Source organism: Mustelus asterias, chromosome 27 (genome assembly GCF_964213995.1).
Source record: "Mustelus asterias chromosome 27, sMusAst1.hap1.1, whole genome shotgun sequence".
Classification (NCBI taxonomy): Eukaryota; Metazoa; Chordata; class Chondrichthyes; order Carcharhiniformes; family Triakidae; genus Mustelus; species Mustelus asterias.
In genome coordinates, this window is record NC_135827.1 from 13,103,939 (window position 1) to 13,126,231 (window position 22,293).

General features: G+C 43.7%; 1 protein-coding gene across 1 annotated transcript in view; it reads right to left on the reverse strand.

Moving 5' to 3' along the window:
- nrgna (neurogranin (protein kinase C substrate, RC3) a) overlaps positions 1-22,293 on the reverse strand; it is an 80,028-nt gene that overhangs the window by 51,959 nt on the left and 5,776 nt on the right. The window contains exon 2 of the mRNA XM_078199167.1: positions 13,926-14,259. Coding sequence (XP_078055293.1) covers positions 13,926-14,259 — 334 coding nt within the window. The remainder of the gene's footprint in view (positions 1-13,925; positions 14,260-22,293) is intronic.

Genomic DNA, 22,293 nt, shown 5'->3' on the forward strand with positions numbered 1-22,293 from the left:
CAATTGTTCACCTGGCCAATCAACCTAGCCCGCACATCTTTGGACTGTGGGAGGAAACCGGAGCACCCGGAGGAAACCCACGCAGACACGAGGAGAATGTGCAAAATTGTCAATCCAAAACCTGCCGAACCCAGCCTTGAATTTATTCAATGACCCAGCCTCCGCTGCTTGCTGCGGGAAAGAATTCCAAACACTATGACCCTCAGAGAAGAAATTCCCCCTCATCTCTGTCTTAAATGGGAGACCCCTTATTTTGAAACTGTGCAACCTCGTTCAAGATTCCCCCACGAGTTGGAAACATCCTCTCGGCATCTGCCCTGTCAAACCCCTTCAGAATCTTTTCTGTTTCATTAAGATAACCACTCGTTACACTCTAGTGAGTAGAGACTCAACCTTCTCAACATTTCCTCATAAGATAACCCCTTCATCCAAGATCTTCTCTCACTTATGTCCAATGTAAGTGTATCCCTCCTGGCGGAAGGTGAACAAAACTGTACACAGTACTCTAGGTGTGGTTTAACAATGCCCTGTACCATTGCAGCAAGACTTGCCCATTTTTATACTCCATCTCCTGAAATAAAGGGCAAGATTCTGTTTGCTTTCTGTACCCGATGCTGATATTTCCTGATTCATGTACAAGGACACCCAGATCCCTCTGTACTGCAGCATTCTGCAATATCTCCCCACTGAAAAATTCTGTTTTTCTACTCTTCCTGCCAAAGTGAACAACCTCGTGTTTTCCCACCTCACATGCCATCTGCCAGATTTGCGTCCATTTGGCTGGAATTTCCCCCACCCATCATCAGCTCTGTAGCAGGGGGATCCCAGGGTGCTCCATGCAAATGAATGGGGTGGGCCAACCCACGCAATCATGCACTCCCCGCCAAATAAATTATGCATGTTTGCAATAGGCAATGTGTCTCGTGGAGGGCTGGACAAGAAAAGGCATGCCCGCCATCATGTCTGAGCACCATGTTTAAAAGGCACCTAGGCAACCAGTGATTCAGAGTGCCATAATCTCAGATGGCCTGCAGAAGGCACCAAGCATGAGGCCCAGGCTTCAGTGATGCCTAATTGGAGACTCCCTTCCAGGAGGGAAGTCCTCTTTCCCAGGGATGGGAGCAGGAGTCTCACCTGACTCACCACAGCCGCCTGGGAGGAGGTCGCCAGGGTGACTAGTTCCAGAAGGCTGCAGAGGAGGAGCGGCCTGCAGTGCAGGAAATAGATGATTGATTTAATCCACGCCGACAGGGTAAGTGAACTTTAGATTCTATAAACTCAACTCACCTTTATCTGAATTTGATACAAGATGTGGGCACCAATGGCAAGGACAACATCTGCATTGTCCATTCCTTGAGAAGGCCCTTGAGACGGTGGCTGCTGTGCTGCTCCGCTACAGCCCATGGTCTGCTGGTAGTGAGGGAACTGTGCATTGCTGACCCAGCCATATTGAAGGTACAAGCCATCGTGGGGGTCTGGAGTAGAGGGCAACTTGCAGACGCTGCTGATCCCAAGCCTCTGCTGCTCTCATCTTTCTAGCTGCTTGAGCTTGTGGGTTTGCAGGGGGCTGCCGATGTAGCCTTGGGGACTAACAGTAGTACATCTTTCAAATAGCACACAACACTACCACAATGGGCTCGGTGGTGGAGGTTCTGACTGTTGAGGGTGCTGGTGTCCAGCTCCCCGTGCATGGTGGATGGCTTTGAGGAATCAGGTGGTCGCATTTTAGCCACGGAATTAGCAGGATGTGACTGGTTCCTACATCAGGGACAGAATTTTCCCGCCCCGCCTGACCGCCACGGAATCGTAGCAGGCGGGACAGGATCTTGCAAAGGTCCGTTGACGTTGAATGGGATTTTCCGGTCTTGGGCAAGCGTGGCCGGAAAATCCCACCCCAGAAGTGTTAATGATGCATCTATCTGCCTTTAAACAGGAGAAGATAGTGCACAGCAAGTGTGAGAGGGAGGGGCAAGCCCCAAAGCTAGCCCACATAATTTGAATAGCGGGCAGCCAGGCTGGCAGGGGAGGATCATGACCATGCCTGTGCCAAGGGCAAGGTTGGCTGCCCCCAAGGATCTAGCGAGGAAGCCTGTTCAATCTCTAAACATCGGAACCAGAGAATGATGTGCAATGTAGGGATGAGCCTAGGCTGTCACTCATTCTCTATTCTCTCCATTTTAGCTACAGAAAGAGGGGGAAGCCAGAAATAAGCCCCCCACCTCCCAAATGATAATGAGCATTTCTTCACATCTACAGAGCTGTCACAGCACTCACCTGCCCCACCACCAGAGCCACACACCTCAGTGGGTGATATATCTAGATTAGACCTGGGCTCACACACTGGGAGTCATCTCACAGAAACATGTCCACAGCAGGCGAGACAGCGAGAACCAAATTCTCTGCTACTTGGAACACTGCTAGTGAGGAGGCCCCTGCTAAGTCAGGATCAGATGACGAGCCTCTGGAAGCGCACATGCAAGAGATACTGCAGTATCAAACAGACGCAGGGGAACATCAGGCAGATGTGTTGGAGGCCCTCAACAGTGGCACAAGAGGCAGAGGTGTGCATCCCCATACTTATGTGAGCACTTGGAGATCTCCATGAGGGGAATGGCAGACCCTGGTCTGGCAGAATGCAAAGTTTCTGCTGGAGATGTGCTCTGATCTGTACATTGCTCTAGTCACATAAGCTTGTACAGTGGCTAAACGAGAGGGGGCAGGGAACTGCAACTTAGGAAGGATGTCAAGACCTTACAATGGATACAGAAGAAACTTCCTAGATGATTGATACCAGCAAGGAAAAACTGGTTACTGTGAGAAACTGTATTATCTAAGATTGTTTTCCTTAGTGCAGAGAAGTTTAAGGGGATCAAGGTATTCCAATTCTTGAAGGTTCTGGTAGATTAAATAAGAAACAACTCTTTCCAGTTGCACCAGGGTGGGTAGAGGAAGACACAGATTAATGTAATTGGCAGAAGTAGCCAAGATGAGATGTGGAGATCCTTTTGTACACAGTATGATCTGGAATGCACAAACTGCAAGGGTACAAAGAACAAAGAACAATACAGCACAGGAACAGGCCCGTCGGCCCTCCAAGCCTGGTTATTCAAATTATGTGGGCTAGCTTTGGGGCTTGCCCCTCCCTCTCACACTTGCTGTGCACTATCTTCTCCTGTTTAAAGACAGATAGATGCATCATTAACACTTCTGGGGTGGGATTTTCCGCTCCCTGGTCCAAACTAGACCATTCTTTTGTATCCCTCCATTCCCACTCCATTCATGTGGCTATCTAGATAAGTCTTAAACGTTCCCAGTGTGTCCGCCTCACCACCTTGCCCGGCAGCGCATTCCAGGCCCCCATCACCCTCTGCGTAAAATACGTCCTTCTGATATCCGTGTTAAACCTCCCCCCCCCCTCACCTTGAACCTATGACCCCTCGTGAACGTCACCACCGACCTGGGAAAAAGCTTCCCACCGTTCAACCTATCGATGCCTTTCAGAATTTTATACACCTCTATTCGGTCACCCCTCATCCTCCGTCTTTCCAGTGAGAACAACCCCAGTTTACCCAATCTCTCCTCATAACTAAGCCCCTCCATACCAGGCAACATCCTGGTAAACCTCCTCTGCACTCTCTCTAAAGCCTCCACGTCCTTCTGGTAGTGTGGCAACCAGAACTGGACGCAGTATTCCAAATGCGGCCGAACCAACGTTCTATACAACCGCAACATCAGACCCCAACTTTTATACTCTATGCCCCGTCTTATGAAGGCAAGCATGCCATATGCCTCATTCACTACCTTCTCCACCTGTGACGTCACCTTCAAGGATCTGTGGACTTGCACACCCAGGTCCCTCTGCGTATCTACACCCTTTATGGTTCTGCCATTTATCGTATAGCTCCCCCCTACGTTCGTTCCACCAAAATGCATCACTTCGCATTTATCAGGATTGAACTCCATCTGCCATTTCTTTGCCCAAATTTCCAGCCTATCTATATCCTTCTGTAGCCTCTGACAATGTTCCTCACTATCTGCAAGTCCAGCCATTTTCGTGTTGTCCGCGAACTTACTGATCACCCCAGTTACACCTTCTTCCAGATCGTTTATATAAATCACAAACAGCAGAGGTCCCAATACAGAGCCCTGCGGAACACCACTAGTCACAGGCATCCAGCCGGAAAAAGACCCTTCCACTACACCCTCTGTCTTCTGTGACAGGTAAAGCGGAAGCAGATTCCACAACTTTCAAAAAGTGCCCTGTTCGGGTACACGGAGGGAGAATTTAGCATGGCCCAATGCACCTAACCAGGACGTCTTTCAGTCTGTGGGAGGAAACCGGAGCACCCAGAGGGAACCCACGCAGACATGGGGAGTACTCGCAGACTCTGCACAGACAGTGACCCAAGCCGGGAATTGAACCCGGGTCCCTGGCGCTGTGAGGCAGCAGGGATATCCATGGTGCCACCCCACTTTTGAGGACATTGAGAAAAGCAAAGAATTGGAAACAATTGGATGTCTCTTTCAAGGAGCTTGATGGTTTCATTCTGTGTTGGGTTATTTAATGATTTAATAAGGCTCCCAAATAATGAAACATTCAGCCCATAGAGACCACACATCCCCATCCCATGTAATGCATGGGTCAGTTTTGTGTAACACATTAAGATCTAAGGTGGCACAGTGGCAAGCACTGCTGCCTCACAATGTCAGGGACCTGGGTTCGATTCTGACCTTGGGTGACTGCGTCGAATTTGCACTCTCTCCTTTTGTCTGCGTAGGTTTCCTTTGAGTGCTCCAGTTTCTTCCCACAGTCCAAAGATATACAGGCAAGGTGGATTGTCCATGCTAAATTGCACTTTAGTGTCCAAAGATATGCAGAGTCATAAAATCATAGAGGTTTACAGCATGGAAACAGGCTCTTTAGCCCAACTTGTCCGTGCCGCCCTTTTTTTTAAACCACTAAACTAGTTGCAATTGCCCACATTTGGTCCATATTCCTCTATACCCATCTTACCCATGTAACTGTCTAAATGCTTTTTAAAAGACAAAGGTTAGGGGGATTAGCCACCGTAAATGCATGGGGTTAGGGGGATAGGGCGGAGTGATGGGCCTGAGTGAGATGCTCTTTTGGAGAGTATGTGTAAACTCAATGGGCCAGATGGCCTCTTTCTGTACTGTAGGAATTCTATGGTTCTATCATTACCAATACTCCAGAATTGCTCTGGAGTATCCAAGAATCAAAGATTCAGGACCCTACTGGGGGTTACCCAAAAGCAAGAACATAAGGGCAATAAAAAATGCATTTTTGTTAGTTTCTTCTAATACTTTATAAAATTATTGGAGATAGAGAAAGCAGGTCATTAACTGGTAGGGCAGTTGGAAGCAGGAATAGCGTGATGAACCCTCCAGGATGAAGTCCAACCAGAGCTGACAACACTATGCTAAGTCCCTACAACTCCCTTTATAATATATTGCTCATTTCACATGGCTCTATGATGTATTGCAATCCTCAGTTTCAATAACTCGTCAATGCAGCACATTATCCAGCCCAGAAACTTACTTAAGTAACACACTGCTCAGTTCCTTTAAATATCCTACTGCTCAATCTTTATATTTCCCCTGGATACTGATCTGTTTAGTCCTTAACTGCCTAAAATGCGGCACTGCAGATATAAAATCAACGCAAGGTTATTGACTATTCCTGGATATCATGCCTTGCCACAATAAAAATAACCCACAGCTATTGTGGCCGTGTATCTCCCCAGTCAAAACTAGATTGGCCAAAGGTTTTCACAAAGACTTCAATACAGACAGCTGTACAAATATTGGACGGAAGAGATTGAGAAATGAGAGGAACTTCAAACTTACTGATATAAACATCTAATGTGCTTTTACCAAATGCCACCCCCTTCTGTTTTCAATGAAGTGTAAATCCTATTAAAATAAAAAAGCTGACAGCTGCTTTAAGATAGCAAAGAAAGAAAATCTGTTATAATATTTGATACAAGCAAACTGAGTCTAGTACATTAACATAACCAATAATAGTTTATAGTCTCGATTTACAAAAATTCTCCATATGGTTGGGGACATTGACATTTATAATTGAATCGTATTGCTGAGAAGAGGATGAAAGAAATGAATTAACCTTTTAAGCACAAATCATGCTTCTTAACTACATGGAATACTTGCCACAATAATTAAGTGATCACACAATGTATTTCAATTTTGAATGTGGCTCATGGGTAGATACATAGAATCCCTACAGTACAGAAGGAGGCCAGTCGGTCCATCAAGCCTGCACCGACAACAATCCCACCCGATTCCCGTGACCCCACACATTTACCCTGCTAATGCCCCTGAAACTAGGGTCAATTTAGCACATCCAATCAACCTAACCTGCACACCTTTGGAGTGTGGGAGGAAACCGGAGCACCCGGAGGAAACCCTCGCAGACACAGGGAGAATGTACAAACTCCACACAGACAGTGACCCAAGCTGGGAATTGAACCCGAGTCCCTGGCACTGTGAGGCAACAGTGCTGAGCACTGTGCCACCGTGCTGCCCCCGTTGCCACTGTGCTGCCCTGTGTTTGTATTCACTGCTTGGACACAATTCTGGCAGAACAGATCAACTGATCTTTGTAGAGAATGCTCAATCGTTATTCCATTGACTTCTGCAAGGTCAGGTGATCATGGGTTCAAGTGGGAAGATTAGATTGTTAATGGGCGGCATGGTGGCACAGTGGTTAGCACTGCTGCTTCACAGCGCTGCCCCTTCGCAGCGCTCCGAAAGCTAGTGGCTTGTGCTACCAAATAAACCTGTTGGACTTTAACCTGGTGTTGTGAGACTTCTTACTGTGTTTACCCCAGTCCAACGTCGGCATCTCCACATCATGGCTTCACAGCGCCAGGGACCCTGGGCTCTATTCTGACTTTGGGTGACTGTCTGCGTGGAGTCTGCACATTCTCCTTGTGACTGTGTGTGTTTCCTCCAGGTGCTCTGGTTTCCTCCCAGAGTCCAAAGATGTGCAGGTTAGGTGGATTGGTCATTCTAAATTGTTTCTGAGTGTTGGGGAATTAGCAGGGGAAATACGGATAGGGACTGGGTGGGATTGTTGTTGGTGTAGTTTCAATGGGCCAAATGGCCTCCTTCTGAACTGTAGGGAATCTATGATTCTATGAAGTCCCACCCTGGTGCAGCACTGTAGGTGCACTGTATTGTCAAACGTTCCACCTTTTGGATGGGATGTTAAACTCAGGTCCTCGCTGCCTTTTTAAATAGATGCAAAAAAATTCCTGACACCCCAGTCTCCTGGATAGAGTTTATCACTCCATAAATATCTCATAAATCTAAATATCTTGTCTTTATCATATTGCTGTTTTATGGGACCTCCCTGTGCATTAACTGGCTGTCATTTTTTTTCCTTTATCTGTGGGTTATGGGCATTGCTGGCAATGTCAGCATTTACTGCCCATTCTTAATTGCCTTTGAGAAGGTAGTGGTGAGCTGCCTCCTCGAACCGCTGCAGTTCATTTGGTGAAAGTATATATGACAGTGCTGTTAGGAAGGGAGTTCCAGTTCTTTTACACAGTGATCATGAAGGAATGAGAATACATTTTCAAGTCAGGTGTTGCGTGAGGAACTTGCAGGTGATGGCATTCCCATGCACCTGTTCCTTATTCTTTTAGGTAGTTGAGATTGTGGGTTTGGAAGCTACTGTCAAAACTCATGTGGAAGAGCAGAGGGTTAAAACTGCAAGATTCGCAGCAGAAATAACAGATGATTATGAATTAGTTCATAAATCAAAGTTTAGTTTCTGACATCAGCCTTGGTGAGATGACCGTTTTGGTGAAGGGTCACCTAGACTCGAAATGTTGGCTCTAATCTCTCCCCACAGATGCTGTCAGACCTGCTGAGATTTTCCAGCATTTTCTGTTTTTGCTTCGTAGTCAAAGGCTTGGTGGGGATCTATTTAAATATGTCCAAGCTTTGCCAAGATTTGATGAGAAGGATGGAGAAGATTTTTTCATTTCATTTGAGGAAGTGACTAAACAACTGAAATGGCCACAGACCATGTGGGTATTACTGACTCAAAGTTGGTAGGTAGAGCTAGTAAAGTGTTTATATCACTATCAGAGGAGATAAGTATGATGAAGTGAAAAAATCTCTCTTAGGTGCATACGAACTAGTGCCAGAAACCTACAGACAACGGTTTAAACATCTAAGAAAAGAACCTGGTCAAACATACGTAGAATTTGAAACGATCAAACAGAGTAATTTTGATAAGTGGATAAGGGCTTTGAAAATAGACCAGATATATGAAGCTCTTAGAGAAATGATTATTTTGGGGGAGTTTAAAAATTCACTTCCTGATGTAGTGAGAACTCATGTGGAAGAGCAAGAGGATTAAAACTGCAAGATTAGCAGGAGAAATGGCAGATGATTATGAATTAGTAATTTGGTTTCTGACATCAGTTTGAGTCTGTGAGGGATAGTAACGAGGGAAAAGAGCAATCCTCAGGTGGTAAAGTTAAAGGAGATCTTGTGGGAGGTGATAAAGACAGTCAGGTTAAAAAGGAAGTACGGGAGGGTGGAAGAGAAATGAAGAGCCTCAGATGTTCTCACTCTAATAAATTGGGCCATGCAAAGTCGCAGTGTTGGTGATTTAAGAAAAGCACTGGGAAGACTGACATGGTAAAACAGGATAAGCCAGTGGGGTTTGTTAAAGTGGTAAAGGAAAGCCTAATTGAAATGAAAGAGGTGCAAAAGAATGTACAGCCTGGTCAGGGGTTAATTGAAAAGAAGGTGCCCGATCTCTTTAAAGAATTTACTTGTGTGGATAAACTTTACTCATGGGTAAACTTTACTGATTTGTACCAGGAGAGTAGGTAAAGAGGTTAACATTTTAAGAGCTACGGGAGCAAGTCAATCTTTGATGGTAAGAGATGAGGAGTTATGAAGTTTGGAAGGATTATTGCCAGAAAAGGCGGTAATATGTGGAATCCAGGGTGAGAAGAGTAGTGTTCCATTATGCAAGGTGAGGTTGGAGAGTCCAGTGAAGAGTGGTGAAGTGGTAGTAGGAGTAATAGAGAAATTATCTTGTCCAGGAATACAATTTATCTTGGGTAGCGATATAGCTGGATCACAGGTGGGAGTGATGCCTAGTGTGGTTGAAAAGCCAGTGGAGAATTAAACAACTGAGTTGTTGAAGGAGGCATATCCTGGGATTTTTCCTGACTGTGTAGTAACAAGGTCACAAAGTCACAGGTTAAGAAAGAGGAGAAATCAAAGTGTCAAGATAAGAAAGTTGAAGTTCAATTATCAGAAACATTTTTTGATCAGATGGTTGGAAAAGAACAAAAAAGGTGGAGGATGAAGTGGATATTTTTAGCTCGGGAAAGTTGGCAGAGTTACAACAGAAAGATATAGAAGTAAAACAATTGTGTCAGAAAGCCTACACGGAAGAAGGATCTGAGTGTATACCAGAATGTTATTACCTTAAAAATGATGTCTTAATGAGGAAATGGGAGACCTTTACATATTCAGGCAGATAAAGATTGGGCAGACGTTCATCAAACGGTATTGCCGATAGGCTATAGAAAGGAGGTCTTGTGAGTAACACATGAGGTAACAGTAAGAGATCAGTTGGGAGTAAGGAAAACTCAAGCTAAAATACAAAAATATTTTTATTGGCCTGGACTGCATAAAGATGTAGTTAAATTTTGTCAGTCATGTCACACATGTCAAGTCATAGGGAAACCTCAAGCAGTAATAAAACCGGCACTCTTAATACCCATTCCAGCATTTGAGAAACGTTTTACAAGGGTCTTAATTGATTGCAGAGGACCCCTCCCTAAAACGAAAAGTGGGAATCAATATCTTTTGACTATAATGGATGTGTTTTCTCGGTTTCCAGAGACCATTCCATTACGCGATATTACTTCTAAAAGGATTGTAGAGGAGTTACTTCGCTTTTTTACTAGATATGGACTACACACAGAAATACATCAGATCAAGGATCAACTTCTACATCAATGTTATAGAAGGAGGTTATGGATAGCTTAGGAATAAAACAATTTAAATCAAGTGCGTACCATCCAGAATCACAGGGAGCGTTAGAGCGGTGACATCAAACTTTAAAGACAATCTTGAGGGCTTATTGTCAAGATTATCCAGAAGATTGGGATAAAGGAATTCCATTTGTACTCTTTGCAATTAGCGATGCACCTAATGAGTCAACCAAATTCAGTCCATTTGAATTGATTTTTGGTCATGAGGTAAGTTGATTAAGGAGAAATTGGTGAGTGAGCGTTCTGAGATTTCATTGTTGTACTATATGTCAAACTTTAGGGAAAGGTTGAATAGAGCAGCAGAATTGGCTAGACAACATTTAAAAGTGGCACAGCATGTGATGAAACAGGAAGCGGATAAGAAATCAAAAATCTGTAGTTTTGCTATAGGGGATAAAGTCTTAGTACTGCTGCCAGTAGTAGGTAAACCTTTAAAAGTAAGGTTTAATGGGCCTTAGGAAATTGAGTGAGGTGAATTATTTGATAAGTACTTCAGATAGAAGGAAAACTCACAGAGCGTGCCATGTGAATATGCTTAAAAGGTATTTTGATAGAGAAGAGCAGAGGAGGATGTTTTAGTGGTTACAACTCAGATTGAAGAACCAAATCCAGATGACTCTGAATTTGACATTCCTCAAATTTAATTGGATAACGAGGACATTATTAAAAATTGGGATAAATTATTGAGTTACCTTCCAGAGGAAAATCAAACTGGCCTGAAAGAGTTATTATCACATAGACAAATCTGTGCAAATACACTTGGAAGTACTAAGATAATTGGGAGTGAGATAGTTGTAGAAAGTGCTGTTCCAATTAAACAACATCCTTGCAAACATGACCTTTTCTAGTTGGCACAAGTTCAGATGGAAAAACTGATGTTTATTCAGTCTGAGATGCAGCAGCCAAAATGAATCACACAAAACTGGTGGAGGTGGAGAAGGAGAACCAGTTACTGGACAATAATGTCAACAAAGAAAGTGTGCAGGTGTGGGGAGAGGTACAAGACAAATGGACTGTTTTGGGACATACTCCTGAGTTGTTCAAATTGCCTGAACATAAATTGCAGGACTGTCAAAAACAGCTCTTCACCAATGCAAAGAAAAGTGTGGATGAATCAACAGTCATGTGTGATCTCAAAAAGGAGTTGGAAATGTCGTACTAATGTTGATCAAGGGAAAGGACAACAACGTGAGATCAGACTGTCTGCTGAAATGGGACCACCATCTAAAATGAACTGCTGGCATAATGAATCCATACAGTCTGTGCAGACATCCATATCCAGTGAAACAGCACTGTACACAGCTGGTGTTCAAATAAAATACATTGGTTTTCACAGCAGTGTAACTGCTAAAGTGATCTTTGGACTCATGATTGAAATGGGCTCTGACATCAAGGAAGACAAGCTGCTGTGTGTCCTTGCCAAAAAGTGTGCAGAAAGTGATGGTGCAGATCAAGAGCAAACAAAGGAGTTGAATTGCTTGGCAGAGGAGGAGCGAAGGCCAATGAACAAGAAAGGGGACAGAGATAAAGAGGTCTTTCTGAATGGCCTGACTACACACACGATAACAATGTGTTATCCTCCTGATCCTGCCTAGTTCTGTGAAGGACAATACCAGAGTTACTTTATCATCATAACAACAGAAGTGAGTTTGAATTTGGAATCAATGCAGGGTTAAGGACTGAGGGAGAATTTTTGGGAGATGAAGCAGTTTGTCATGTATGTGATAAAAAACAAAGGAGTGTTCGATGGTGGAAGACAAGGATTGAACTGGACTATATTACTGTTATATTTGCAGGTATTGATTTTGTAAAATGTATGTATATTTATTGTAGAGTACTAGTAGTGTGAAACTGAAAGGGTTTGAGAAATGAAACCATCTGTGAACATTGATTTTTTTTCTTAAGGGAGGAGATGTGACGTTAAGAGTATTTTTTTAAACCATGTTCTCTGTAGTCCACAGCCTTAGCTAATGTCATTGATGCCGGGTTGTCTACTAGGAGCCCTTTTATTTCTCCTTACGTGGCGTAAGTGGAGGTTGCTTATTTTTACTTTGGGAATTAGTTTTATGATCCTGCATTGTCAGGAGGAAGAATGTTTGCAGGTCAGATGTCAGGACCTCTTTCATTTTCAGTTCTGAGCTGCAGGTTTTAGTTTTAGAAGGGACATCAAGCTGGAAAGAAGTGTCACTCTCCCTCCCTGGTTTGGGAAATTCTGCTGGTCAGCTGAAAGCCGTGCTGGAGTAGAAAATCTGCTGTTGGTGGTTTGACCAGAGTCTCTCACTGGTGTTCTGGAAAGCTATTCTGACTTCAAACTGTCTTGAGTATATCCAGAGTACTGCTAGAATTTGCAAGCTGAGAAATCAGAGTTTTCAATTCTCCAACGAAAGGACACAGTTCTATTATCACCTGAGCATTAGTCTTTGCTGTGTTAAGCCTGTGAAAGGGTTTTTTTTGTCTAAATAAAGTTTTTGTTTGATTGAAACATCTTAGATATATTTGTTAAGTGTTATACATTGTCATGGTTGTTTTGTTTTTGTTTGCAATTGATAAAAGTTATTGTTAATTTTCTTTCCATGCATGTTAACCATGTTCTGAAATAAACTTTGTTTGGTAAAATCTCCCTAGTGGGTCATTTGAATCATACCGGAGGTGAAACACACCATGCTTATCATAGCCAAATTCAAGGTGGAAAACTTATGATCCATGAAACTCTTTGGGGTTTTTGACCTGAACCATAACAATAGTCAATAGTGTTTTAACAATAGTCAATAGTGTTTTAGTCTTTTTACAGTAAATGTCTTAAAATGCAAAATCTTGTTATTTATCCTTTCAGTTACTGACTGGAAGTTTGAATTTATCAAAAATTATCACTTCCTTTTCACACCTGATTGTGTTGCATATGGGTACAAAGTTCTTCATAATCTCAGAAGTTATAAATAGAGTGGAATATTATGCAATCATCTGCAAAGATCCCCAGTTTGACCTTATGATAGGGTAAGGTTTTTTGATGAAGCAGCTCCCGGTGATTGGGCCCAGGACACAACCCCGAGACCCACCTGCCGCAGAGACCTGGGGCTGAGTTGATTGGCTTCCAAGAACCACAATCATCTTCCTTTCTGCTGGGTATGACTCCAGCCAGTGAAGATGTTCACCTGGATTCCCATGGACTTCAAATCTACTGGGTTTCCTTGTTGCCACATTCATTCAACACCTCCTGCATTACAACAGTGACCACATTTCAATATCAATTCCTTTATTGTAAAGTGCTTTGTGATGTTCTGAGGCCATGAAGGGTACAATATAAATGCAAGTTCCGATTTTCTCTCTGTTCAGTAATATGATAAGGTTCTATAATGGGTGAATGCACTCTTCCAGATTACTGTCTGGAGACAAAGACACAATTCTAGCTCTGTGTTCACAATAAAGTTTCTATTCTGATGAAGAGTCAAATGGTTTTAACCTTAACTTTGTTTTCTCTCACTACAGACACTTCCCGGTCTGCTGAGTTTTTCCAGCATCTTCTGTTCTTGTATTAAACTCCAGAATCCACAGTATTTTGCTTATTTTAAGGTTTTATGTATCCGTGCTGGCAGACACCATTCCATTCACAAACAACAACATTAATATCCCACAGTGCTTTACAGGAGCATTATCAGAAAAAATTGACACAGAGCGAGGAGATTTGGACAGGAGAACACATTTGCTTGGAAGCTTAAGTTTTAAGAATTGACCTAAAGGAGGAGAGGGGACAGTTGGAGAGGTGAGAATGTCTAGAGAGGAAAATATGGATCTTATGGCCTAGGCAGCTGAAGGGTGACACGTCAGAGAGATTGATGGTCTTGAATAGGCTCCTACCTGTTTCTGATTGGTCCCCATTGACGGATGCCCCCTCTTTCGCCTCTTCATTGACTCCGCTTTGATCCTCTCCCTCAGCTGCGCCGGCTGCTCCCGAATTCCCAGCAGTTGTGCCGGTCCCCTCGGGGGCTTCTGCAGACGCGTCCTCCTCCGGCGTGCCATCTGCCTTCTGCTCAGACTCGTCCTTCTCTCCCCCCTTCAGCTTCTTCCTGGTCATGTGGCCACGGAAACTGGCCTGGATCTTGGCAGCGGCTGCGTTCGCCTCCTCGTCGTCCAAAGGGATGTCGAGAATATCTTCCTCCTCATGTTTCACGCAGCTTTCCTCCTTATCGGCCTTCAGTGAACACAAGGAGAGGGAAAGGAACAAGTTATTAGACATGCGTAATTCACGAAACCTGTGCTGCTCACTGAATAAAAGCTCTCACTCATCTTCCAGCAAACATGTCAGAAATCAGAGATAAAGTACAAACATTAATTGTATTTGGTTCGGAGATTACTACAAAATCCAATTGGATTTAGCAGATAGGTAGGCGTTGAGCAGCAGACTGCAAAGGCAGATCTCATGATACAAATCATTCATATACCATAATATTGTGTTTATGTGGGTGGGCAAATTGTTCTTTATTTTCTCCCACTCTAGGTATCCAGCCTTCCTCCTACTCCATACCTCCTCTCCAACACAGCCCAAGTCACTCGATAATATTCATCAATGCCACAAATGCCTTGGCTGAACTGCAAAGAGGCATGCACAAGCAGACTCGAAAGGAACACCCTCTTCCATTTAGTCACTCAATCCTTCCTCCTTGGACTGGTTCAGTACTAAGGCTGATAGCTTTGTCAGTTCCACTGTGGCAATGGCTGGTGTGACACTAAAACTTCAGCCAGGAAAGGGGACAATCAGCCAAGGCCCCCACTTGATGACTATTCCAATGACTTCACTGCAAAAGAAGCATTGGTGGATATTGGCCACACCAGGTTAAAGTCCAACAGGTTTATTTGGTAGCAAAAAAACAAAAGTGTGGCTTTTGCTACCAAATAAACCTGTTGGACTTTAACCTGGTGTTGTTAAACTTCTTACTGTATTTACCCCAGTCCAACGCCGGCATCTCCACATCATGGATATTGGCCAAGCATTGGATTGTGTTCAGCTCTGATTCGAACCATAGTCCATCACTCAAACCACCCTCCCATTCATCGACTCAGTCTACTCGCTGCCTTGGAAAAGCGACCAGCATAATCAAGGACCCCACAATCCCGGACATACTCTCTTCCACTTTCTTCCATTTGGAAAAAGATATAAAAATCTGAGATCACATACCAACCGACTCAAGAACAGCTTCGTCCCTGCTGCCATCAGTCTTTTGAATGGACTTACTTTATATTAAATGGATAAAAGCAAATTACTACAGATGCTGGAATCTGAAACCAAAAGAGAAAAAGCTGGAAAATCTCAGCAGGTCTGGCAGCATCTGTAAGGAGAGAAAAGAGCTGACGTTTTGACACTTTGACAAAGGGTCATCTGGACTCAAAACGTCAGCTCTTTTCTCTCTGTACAGATACTGCCAGACCTGCTGAGATTTTCCAGCTTTTTTCTCTTTTGGTTTTATGTTAAGTGAATCTTTCTCTACACCCTAGCTATGACCATGTAACATTACATTCTATACCCTCTCCTTTCCTTCTCCCCTATGTACACTATGAACAACATACTTTGGCTGTACAATTCTTTTCACTGTATCCCAATACATGTGACAATAATAAATCAAATCTGCTGATACTCGCAATCCATCATTGGATTGACTCGCCACTTGAGACATCAGAGAGAGATGAAGGGAAAACAGGAAGAGATTCAAATTTATGTTTGCCAAGGCAAACGTCTAATATTCTGACCATTAGTGTAATAATCTGATCCATCTTCACTATCACCTGATTATGGCACTATCTTGAAATCTTCACCTGTGATGCAACTCACCCATTCACATCTGGAATTACATTCACTTCAGAGCACCCAGTGATGCAGTGTTTTAATAAACTACTATCTCATTGCTGGATCTCAGCCTTAAATCGAGATCAGCTGTAAGCTCTGGGTAAAGAAAAATCTTTATTGAAACATGTTCAAGCAGTTGGAATCTGATTCCTAACGAATTCATACATCTGTCTCGAATTCACCACAAATTGGCACTAAACAGGGGGATTCTCAGGAAGGCAACAAGAGTGGCCAGAATTGAGAGCTGTAAATGTTACTCCACCATAGTAATGAATGATATACTAAGGTTCCATTTAAAAGGCGCAATAGGGAAGCTATATAAAAGCAGTTAACTGCATCCAATTGATCTAGGAGAGTTGAAGAAAGGGTCCAAAATAAACTCCTCCTATTCGCTGAGTTCCCTAACCTTAATAAGTGCAGAAATATGCAGTTGTTAAAGGGTGGCACGGTGGCACAGTGGTTAACACTGCTGCCTCATAACGTTAGAGATCTGGGTTCAATTCTGGCCTCAGGACACTGTCTGTGTGGAGTTTGCACATTCTCCTCATGTCTGTGTGGGTTTCCTCCAGGTGTTCTGGTTTCCTCCCACAGTCCAAAGATATGCAGGTTAGGCCATGGTAAATTGTCCCTTAGTGTCCCAAGATGTATAGGATAGGGGAATTAGTGGGGTAAATATGTGGGGTTAAGAAGATAGGGCATGGATACAATACTCTGATGGAGAGTCAGTGCTGACTTGATGGGCCGAATGGCTTCCTTCTGCACTGCAGGGATTCTATGAAATATGCATTCATATCCTATTAAGTAAAATCTATACCCTCAGTTCCTCTGATTAATAATTACTCAAGGCAAGAGCAAAATACTGCAGACGGTGGAAATCTGAAATGAAATCAGAAAATGCCAGAAATATTTAGCAGGCCTCTGGAAAGAGAGCATCGGGTTATAGTGGGCTGGACTTTTACCCTTGAGGTGGGTAGTAGGAGGATTCCCCAGGTCCCATGAGTGAATCAAAGAAACACTGGCTTACACATCACTCTTGCAGATCCACTAATCAGTCAAAGCTGGCAGCAATAGTCTGTTGAACCCTGAGAACCAAAGGCCTACACTGTAGCTGTCTGAGCATCTGTGAACAACAGGCTATCTCCCTAGGCACTACCTTCTCCACCTGCTCTTTTTTGTTGTGAACCTCACCCAGCTGGCCATTAGGATGATAAATGAATAACTGAGATGTCGACAAGCTTGATTTTAGTGGACCATAGTTAGGCTCCTTCTAGCTTATGGAAAGAGAAGAGGGAGGCAGATTACAATGGTAACATAAGAAAGGAAGCAATGAAGATGCCTCTGCATTGGTTTAATTATAAATGAACCAAGAAGACATCAGGATGTTAAGAGCTGGTGAAGGTATACCTGGACCCTAAGTGACAATGGTCATGGTAGTTCATTTCCTGCACCTTCCATGGCTTAATCTTTCAAGCGTTTTCAGCATTCCTCTTCACATGAATGAAGGTGCATGTTATTCCTCTTCTGTTAAGGGTTCCCTTCTCCTGGAACCAGACTGGAAGGGCTGAGAATTTAAGTTAAGTTTTAAATTTAATAATTAGTGTCACAGATAGGCTTACATTAGCACTGCAATGAAGTTACTGTGGAAATCCCCCAGTCGCCACACTCCAGCACCTGTTCAGGTACACTGAGGGAGAATTTAGCATGGCCAATGCATCTCACCAGCATGTCTTTTGGACCGTGGGAGGAAACCTGAGCACTCAGAGGAAACCCACGCAAACATGGGGAGAACTTGCAAACTCCACACCGACAGTGACCCAAGACAGTAATTGAACCCAGATCTTTTCCAGTGGTCATGTTGGAATGCATGGCCTGAGGATGTAGTGGAGGCAGCTTAATTGGAGGAGGCATTTAAGAAGGAATTAGATTATTATCGAAAAAGGAAGAATCTGCAGGATTAGAATGAAGGTGGGGGTCTGGCACTAAGTAAGTTGCTCATCTGGAGAGTCAACAATGGGTCGATTGGCCTCCTGTATTGTACTAATTCTGCAATATCAAGCAGCATATCCTAATGTCAGTCAATATGCAATCAACAACGCATACTGTTGTTCATTCAAATACATTTTATTCTTTCAGACTGCGTCTATGTTAGGATGTGAGAAAGGCACTTCCATGTGAAGGGTGGGTGTGCAATCTGCTACGTAACACATGCTCAGGGTAAACACAGAATATTTTTCAAACCAGTGTGAGGGGGAGATAGAAATAAGTGCCAGACATGACTGGTGTTCAACCTTAGTGGAAGTACGGGCGGCACGGTGGCAGAGTGGTTAGCACTGCTGCCTCAGCGCCAGAGACCTGTGTTCAAATCCGGCTTCGTCTGTGTGAAGTTTGCATGTTCTCCCCGTGGGTTTCCTCCGGGTACTCTGGTTTCCCCCCAGTCAGAAAGACGTGCTGATTAGGTGCATTGACCATGGTAAATTGCCCCTTAGTGTCACGGGATTGACAGGGTAAGTATATGGGGTAGCGGGGATAGGGCCTGGGTGAGATTGTTGTCAGTGTGGACACAATGGGCTAAATGGCCTCCTTCTGCGCTGTAGAGATTCTATGATTCCAAATGGATTCCCCTGATAAGGTCATTAGTTTGTGCCTAACGACGGAGGTGAATTTTTCACATGCTATTCTACCAAGAAGTCAGCAGCATTTACTGCTACTGAAGAGAGCCACCAATACCTAGTGGTATTATCGGTGGACTATCAATCCAGAAACGCAGTTAATGTTCTAGGGACCCGGGTTCGAATCCCGCCATGGCAGATGTTGGAATTTGAAGACAATAAAAAAAGTCTGGAATTAAGAATCTACCGATAACCATGAAACCATTGTCGAATGTCAGTAAAACCCATCTGGTTCACTAATGTCCTTTAGGGAAGAGAAATCAATGGAAAATATCTGGAAGTAAGAATCTACTGATGAAACCATTTTGATTGTTGTAAAAACCCATCTGGTTCACTAATGTCCTTTAGGGAAGGAAATCTGCCATCCCTACCCAGTCTAGCCTACATGTGACTCCAGAGCCACAGCAATGTGGGTGACTCTCAACTGCCCTCAGGTAACTAGGGATGGGCAATAAATGCTGGCCAGCCAGCGACGCCCATGTCCCATGAATGAAGATATAAAAAAACTTCAGAAATGGTCCATTGTCTACTTGTTGACATTTTCCCTCTAAAGAAGGTTGCTGCCTCAAAAAGCTACAAACCACCTCAACTCTCCGTTTAAGTTTCCTAAATAATGTACATAACCTGATTTCCAAGTGGAAATGCAGTATGGAGATGCATATATTATGGAACTGGTTACTTCATAAATGCATGCAATGAAAGTTTCCCTGCTGGAGTGACAAAGAGTGGCAAAGGAATGGTGCCTAAGACAACCTGTTATAGCTGCAATTTAAAAAAAAATCACCTTTCCTTCTGCATCGTCACTGGCAGTGCTTAATTGGCTCCTTGGAAACAAGCATCACACACACAGACACGCATACATTTTTCCAACTCAAACAGTCGGAAGTAAGCCTAACAAGGTTTTCCCCAGGGAAGCAGTTAAGACTGCTGCAGAGAATAACCTAGTTTTCCTTGGTCGTGTTGCAAATTTGAGCACAACCACCATATTTTTTAATCTTTTGATTTCTACCCCTTTCCCCATTTCCCTTCCGATTTATTCCATTGCGATTCCTATCAGCCTTTCCAATACTTGGTCTAAATTGGCTGGACTCCACTTACCAGCTGGACGTCAGCTGGCACTCATTTGCAATACTGCTGAATGCAATCCAACCTGTACTCAAGAACCGCACACATGCATTTCCAGCAGGGACCAACAGAAGATAAACAGGAGCAGGCACTCTGGCTAATCTCAACTCTCCCTAGCCGAGGAATGCTGGCAAAATTCTTCCAGACCAAGAACGACTTGCAGATATCCTATCACATTTATTATAGTGAAACATCCAGACCTTCTTCATCTGTCCAGCTGAGTACCACACTGTGCAGTATATTACCAAGCTATATCATCAAGAGAGCTTTATAAAAGTAATCGGTATTTTTCTCTCTCTTGTTTTGCTGCCCAGATCTCAACCCACACAATTGGCCACTAACCAATCACCTTGCTCTGCTCACTGACCTACAATTACTGCTGGTTGCCAAACACCACCATTTGAAATATCTCACCCTCATGTCCCATCCCTTTATTGTCCCATCCTCCACCAACTCAATCATAGAAGTATAGAAAATAGGAACAACAGCAGGCTATTTGGCTCTTTGAGCCTGCTTCGCCATTCATTGTGATCATGGCTGACCACAGAATGATAGAATCATAGAATCATACAGCACAGAAGAGGCCCTTCAGTCCATCGAGTCCGCACCGACACATTAGAAACACCTGAACTCCCACTTAACCCTATCTGCCAGCACTTGCCCCATAGCCCTGAATGTTATGATGTGCCAAGTGCTCATTCACGTACTTTTTAAAGGATGCAAGGAAACCCGCCTCCACCACCCTCCCAGGCAGCACATTCTAGACCATCATCACCCTCAACCTCCTGCCCTTCACCTTGGACCTAACTGCCCTCATGACTGACCCTTCAACTGAGGGAAACAGCTGCTCCTTATCCACTCTGTCCATGTCTCTCATAATCTTGTACACCTCAATCAGGTCGCCCCTCAGTCTTCTCTGCTTCAACAAAAACAAACCAAGCTTACGCAACCTCCCTTCATAACTTAAATGTTCCATCCCAGGCAGCATCCTGGTGAATCTCCTCTGCACTCCAGAGCCACAGCAATGTGTGTGACTCTCAACTGCCCTCAGGTAACTAGGGATGGGCAATAAATGCTGGCCAGCCAGCAATGCCCATGTCCCATGAATGAAGATATAAATAAACTTCAGAAATGGTCCATTGTCTACTTGTTGACATTTTCCCTCTAAAGAAGGTTGCTGCCTCAAAAAGCTACAAACCACCTCCACTCCCCATTTAAGTTTCCTAAATAATGGACATAACCTGATTTCCAAGTGAAAATGCAGTATGAAGTATGAAGATGCACCCCTTTCAGTGCAATCACCATCCTTCTGATAATGTGTCGACCAGAACTGCACATAGTACTCCAGCTGTGGCCTCACCAAAGTTCTATACAGCAGAAATATGACTTCCCTGCCTTTGTAATCTATGCCTCAGCTAATAAAGGCAAATGTCCCATATGTCTTTTTCACCACCCTACTAACATGCCCTTCCACTTTCAGAGATCTATGGACAAGCATGCCAAGGTCCCTTTGTTCCATAGAACTTCCTAGTGTCTCACCATTCATTGAATACTTCTTTGTCAAATTACTCCTTCCAAAATGTATCACCTCACACCTTTCAGGGTTAAATTCCATCTGCCACTTATCTGCCCATTTGACCATTCCGTCTATATCTTCTTGTAGCCCAAAATACTCCGCCTCACTGTTAACCATCCGTCCAATCTTTGCGTCATCCGCAAACTTACGAATCCTACCTCCCACATAGTCATCAATGTCATTTATACAAATGATGAATGATAAGAGGCCCAACACACATCCCTGTGGTACGCCACTGCACACTGGCTTCCAGTCACCTCTGTCATCACCCTCTGTCCCTACAACTGAGACAATTTTGAATCCACTTTATCAAATTACACTGTATCCCATGTGAATTTACCATTTTAACAAGTCTCCCATGTGGGACCTTGTCAAAGGCTTTGCTGAAATCCATACAAACTACATCGACTGCACTGCCTCTCCAAGTGGAAATAGATGCTCTCCTTCAGACCACTGATGTGAGACTCACTGGTCTGTAGTTCCCTGGTTTATCTCTACAACCCTTCTTAAATAGCAGAATCGCATTAGCTGTTCTCCAGTCCTCTGGCACCTACCCAGTGGCCAGATACAAATTGAAAATTTGGGTCAGAGCCCCTGCAATCTCCTTCCTTGCCTCCCACAGCAGCCTTGGGCACAATTCATCTGGACCTGGAGATTTATCCACTTTTAAGGCTGCCAACCTCCAATACCTTATCCTTCAATTTGCTCAAGAACTTCACAGTCTCTCTCTGTGAATTCCACACCATCAACCTCATTCTCTTGGGTGAAGAGGGATGTGAAGTATTCATTTAGCACTCAACCAAACTCCTCAGTCTCCACCCACAGATTGCCTCCTTGGTCCCTAACGGGCCCTACTCTTTCCCTGGTTACCCTCTTCCCATTGATATACTTATAGAATATCTTGGATTTTCCCTACTTTTACTAGCCAGAGCTTTCTCATATCCCCTTTGCATTCCTAATTGCTTTATTAAGTTCCACCCTGCACTTTCTATACCTCACTAATGCATCCACTAA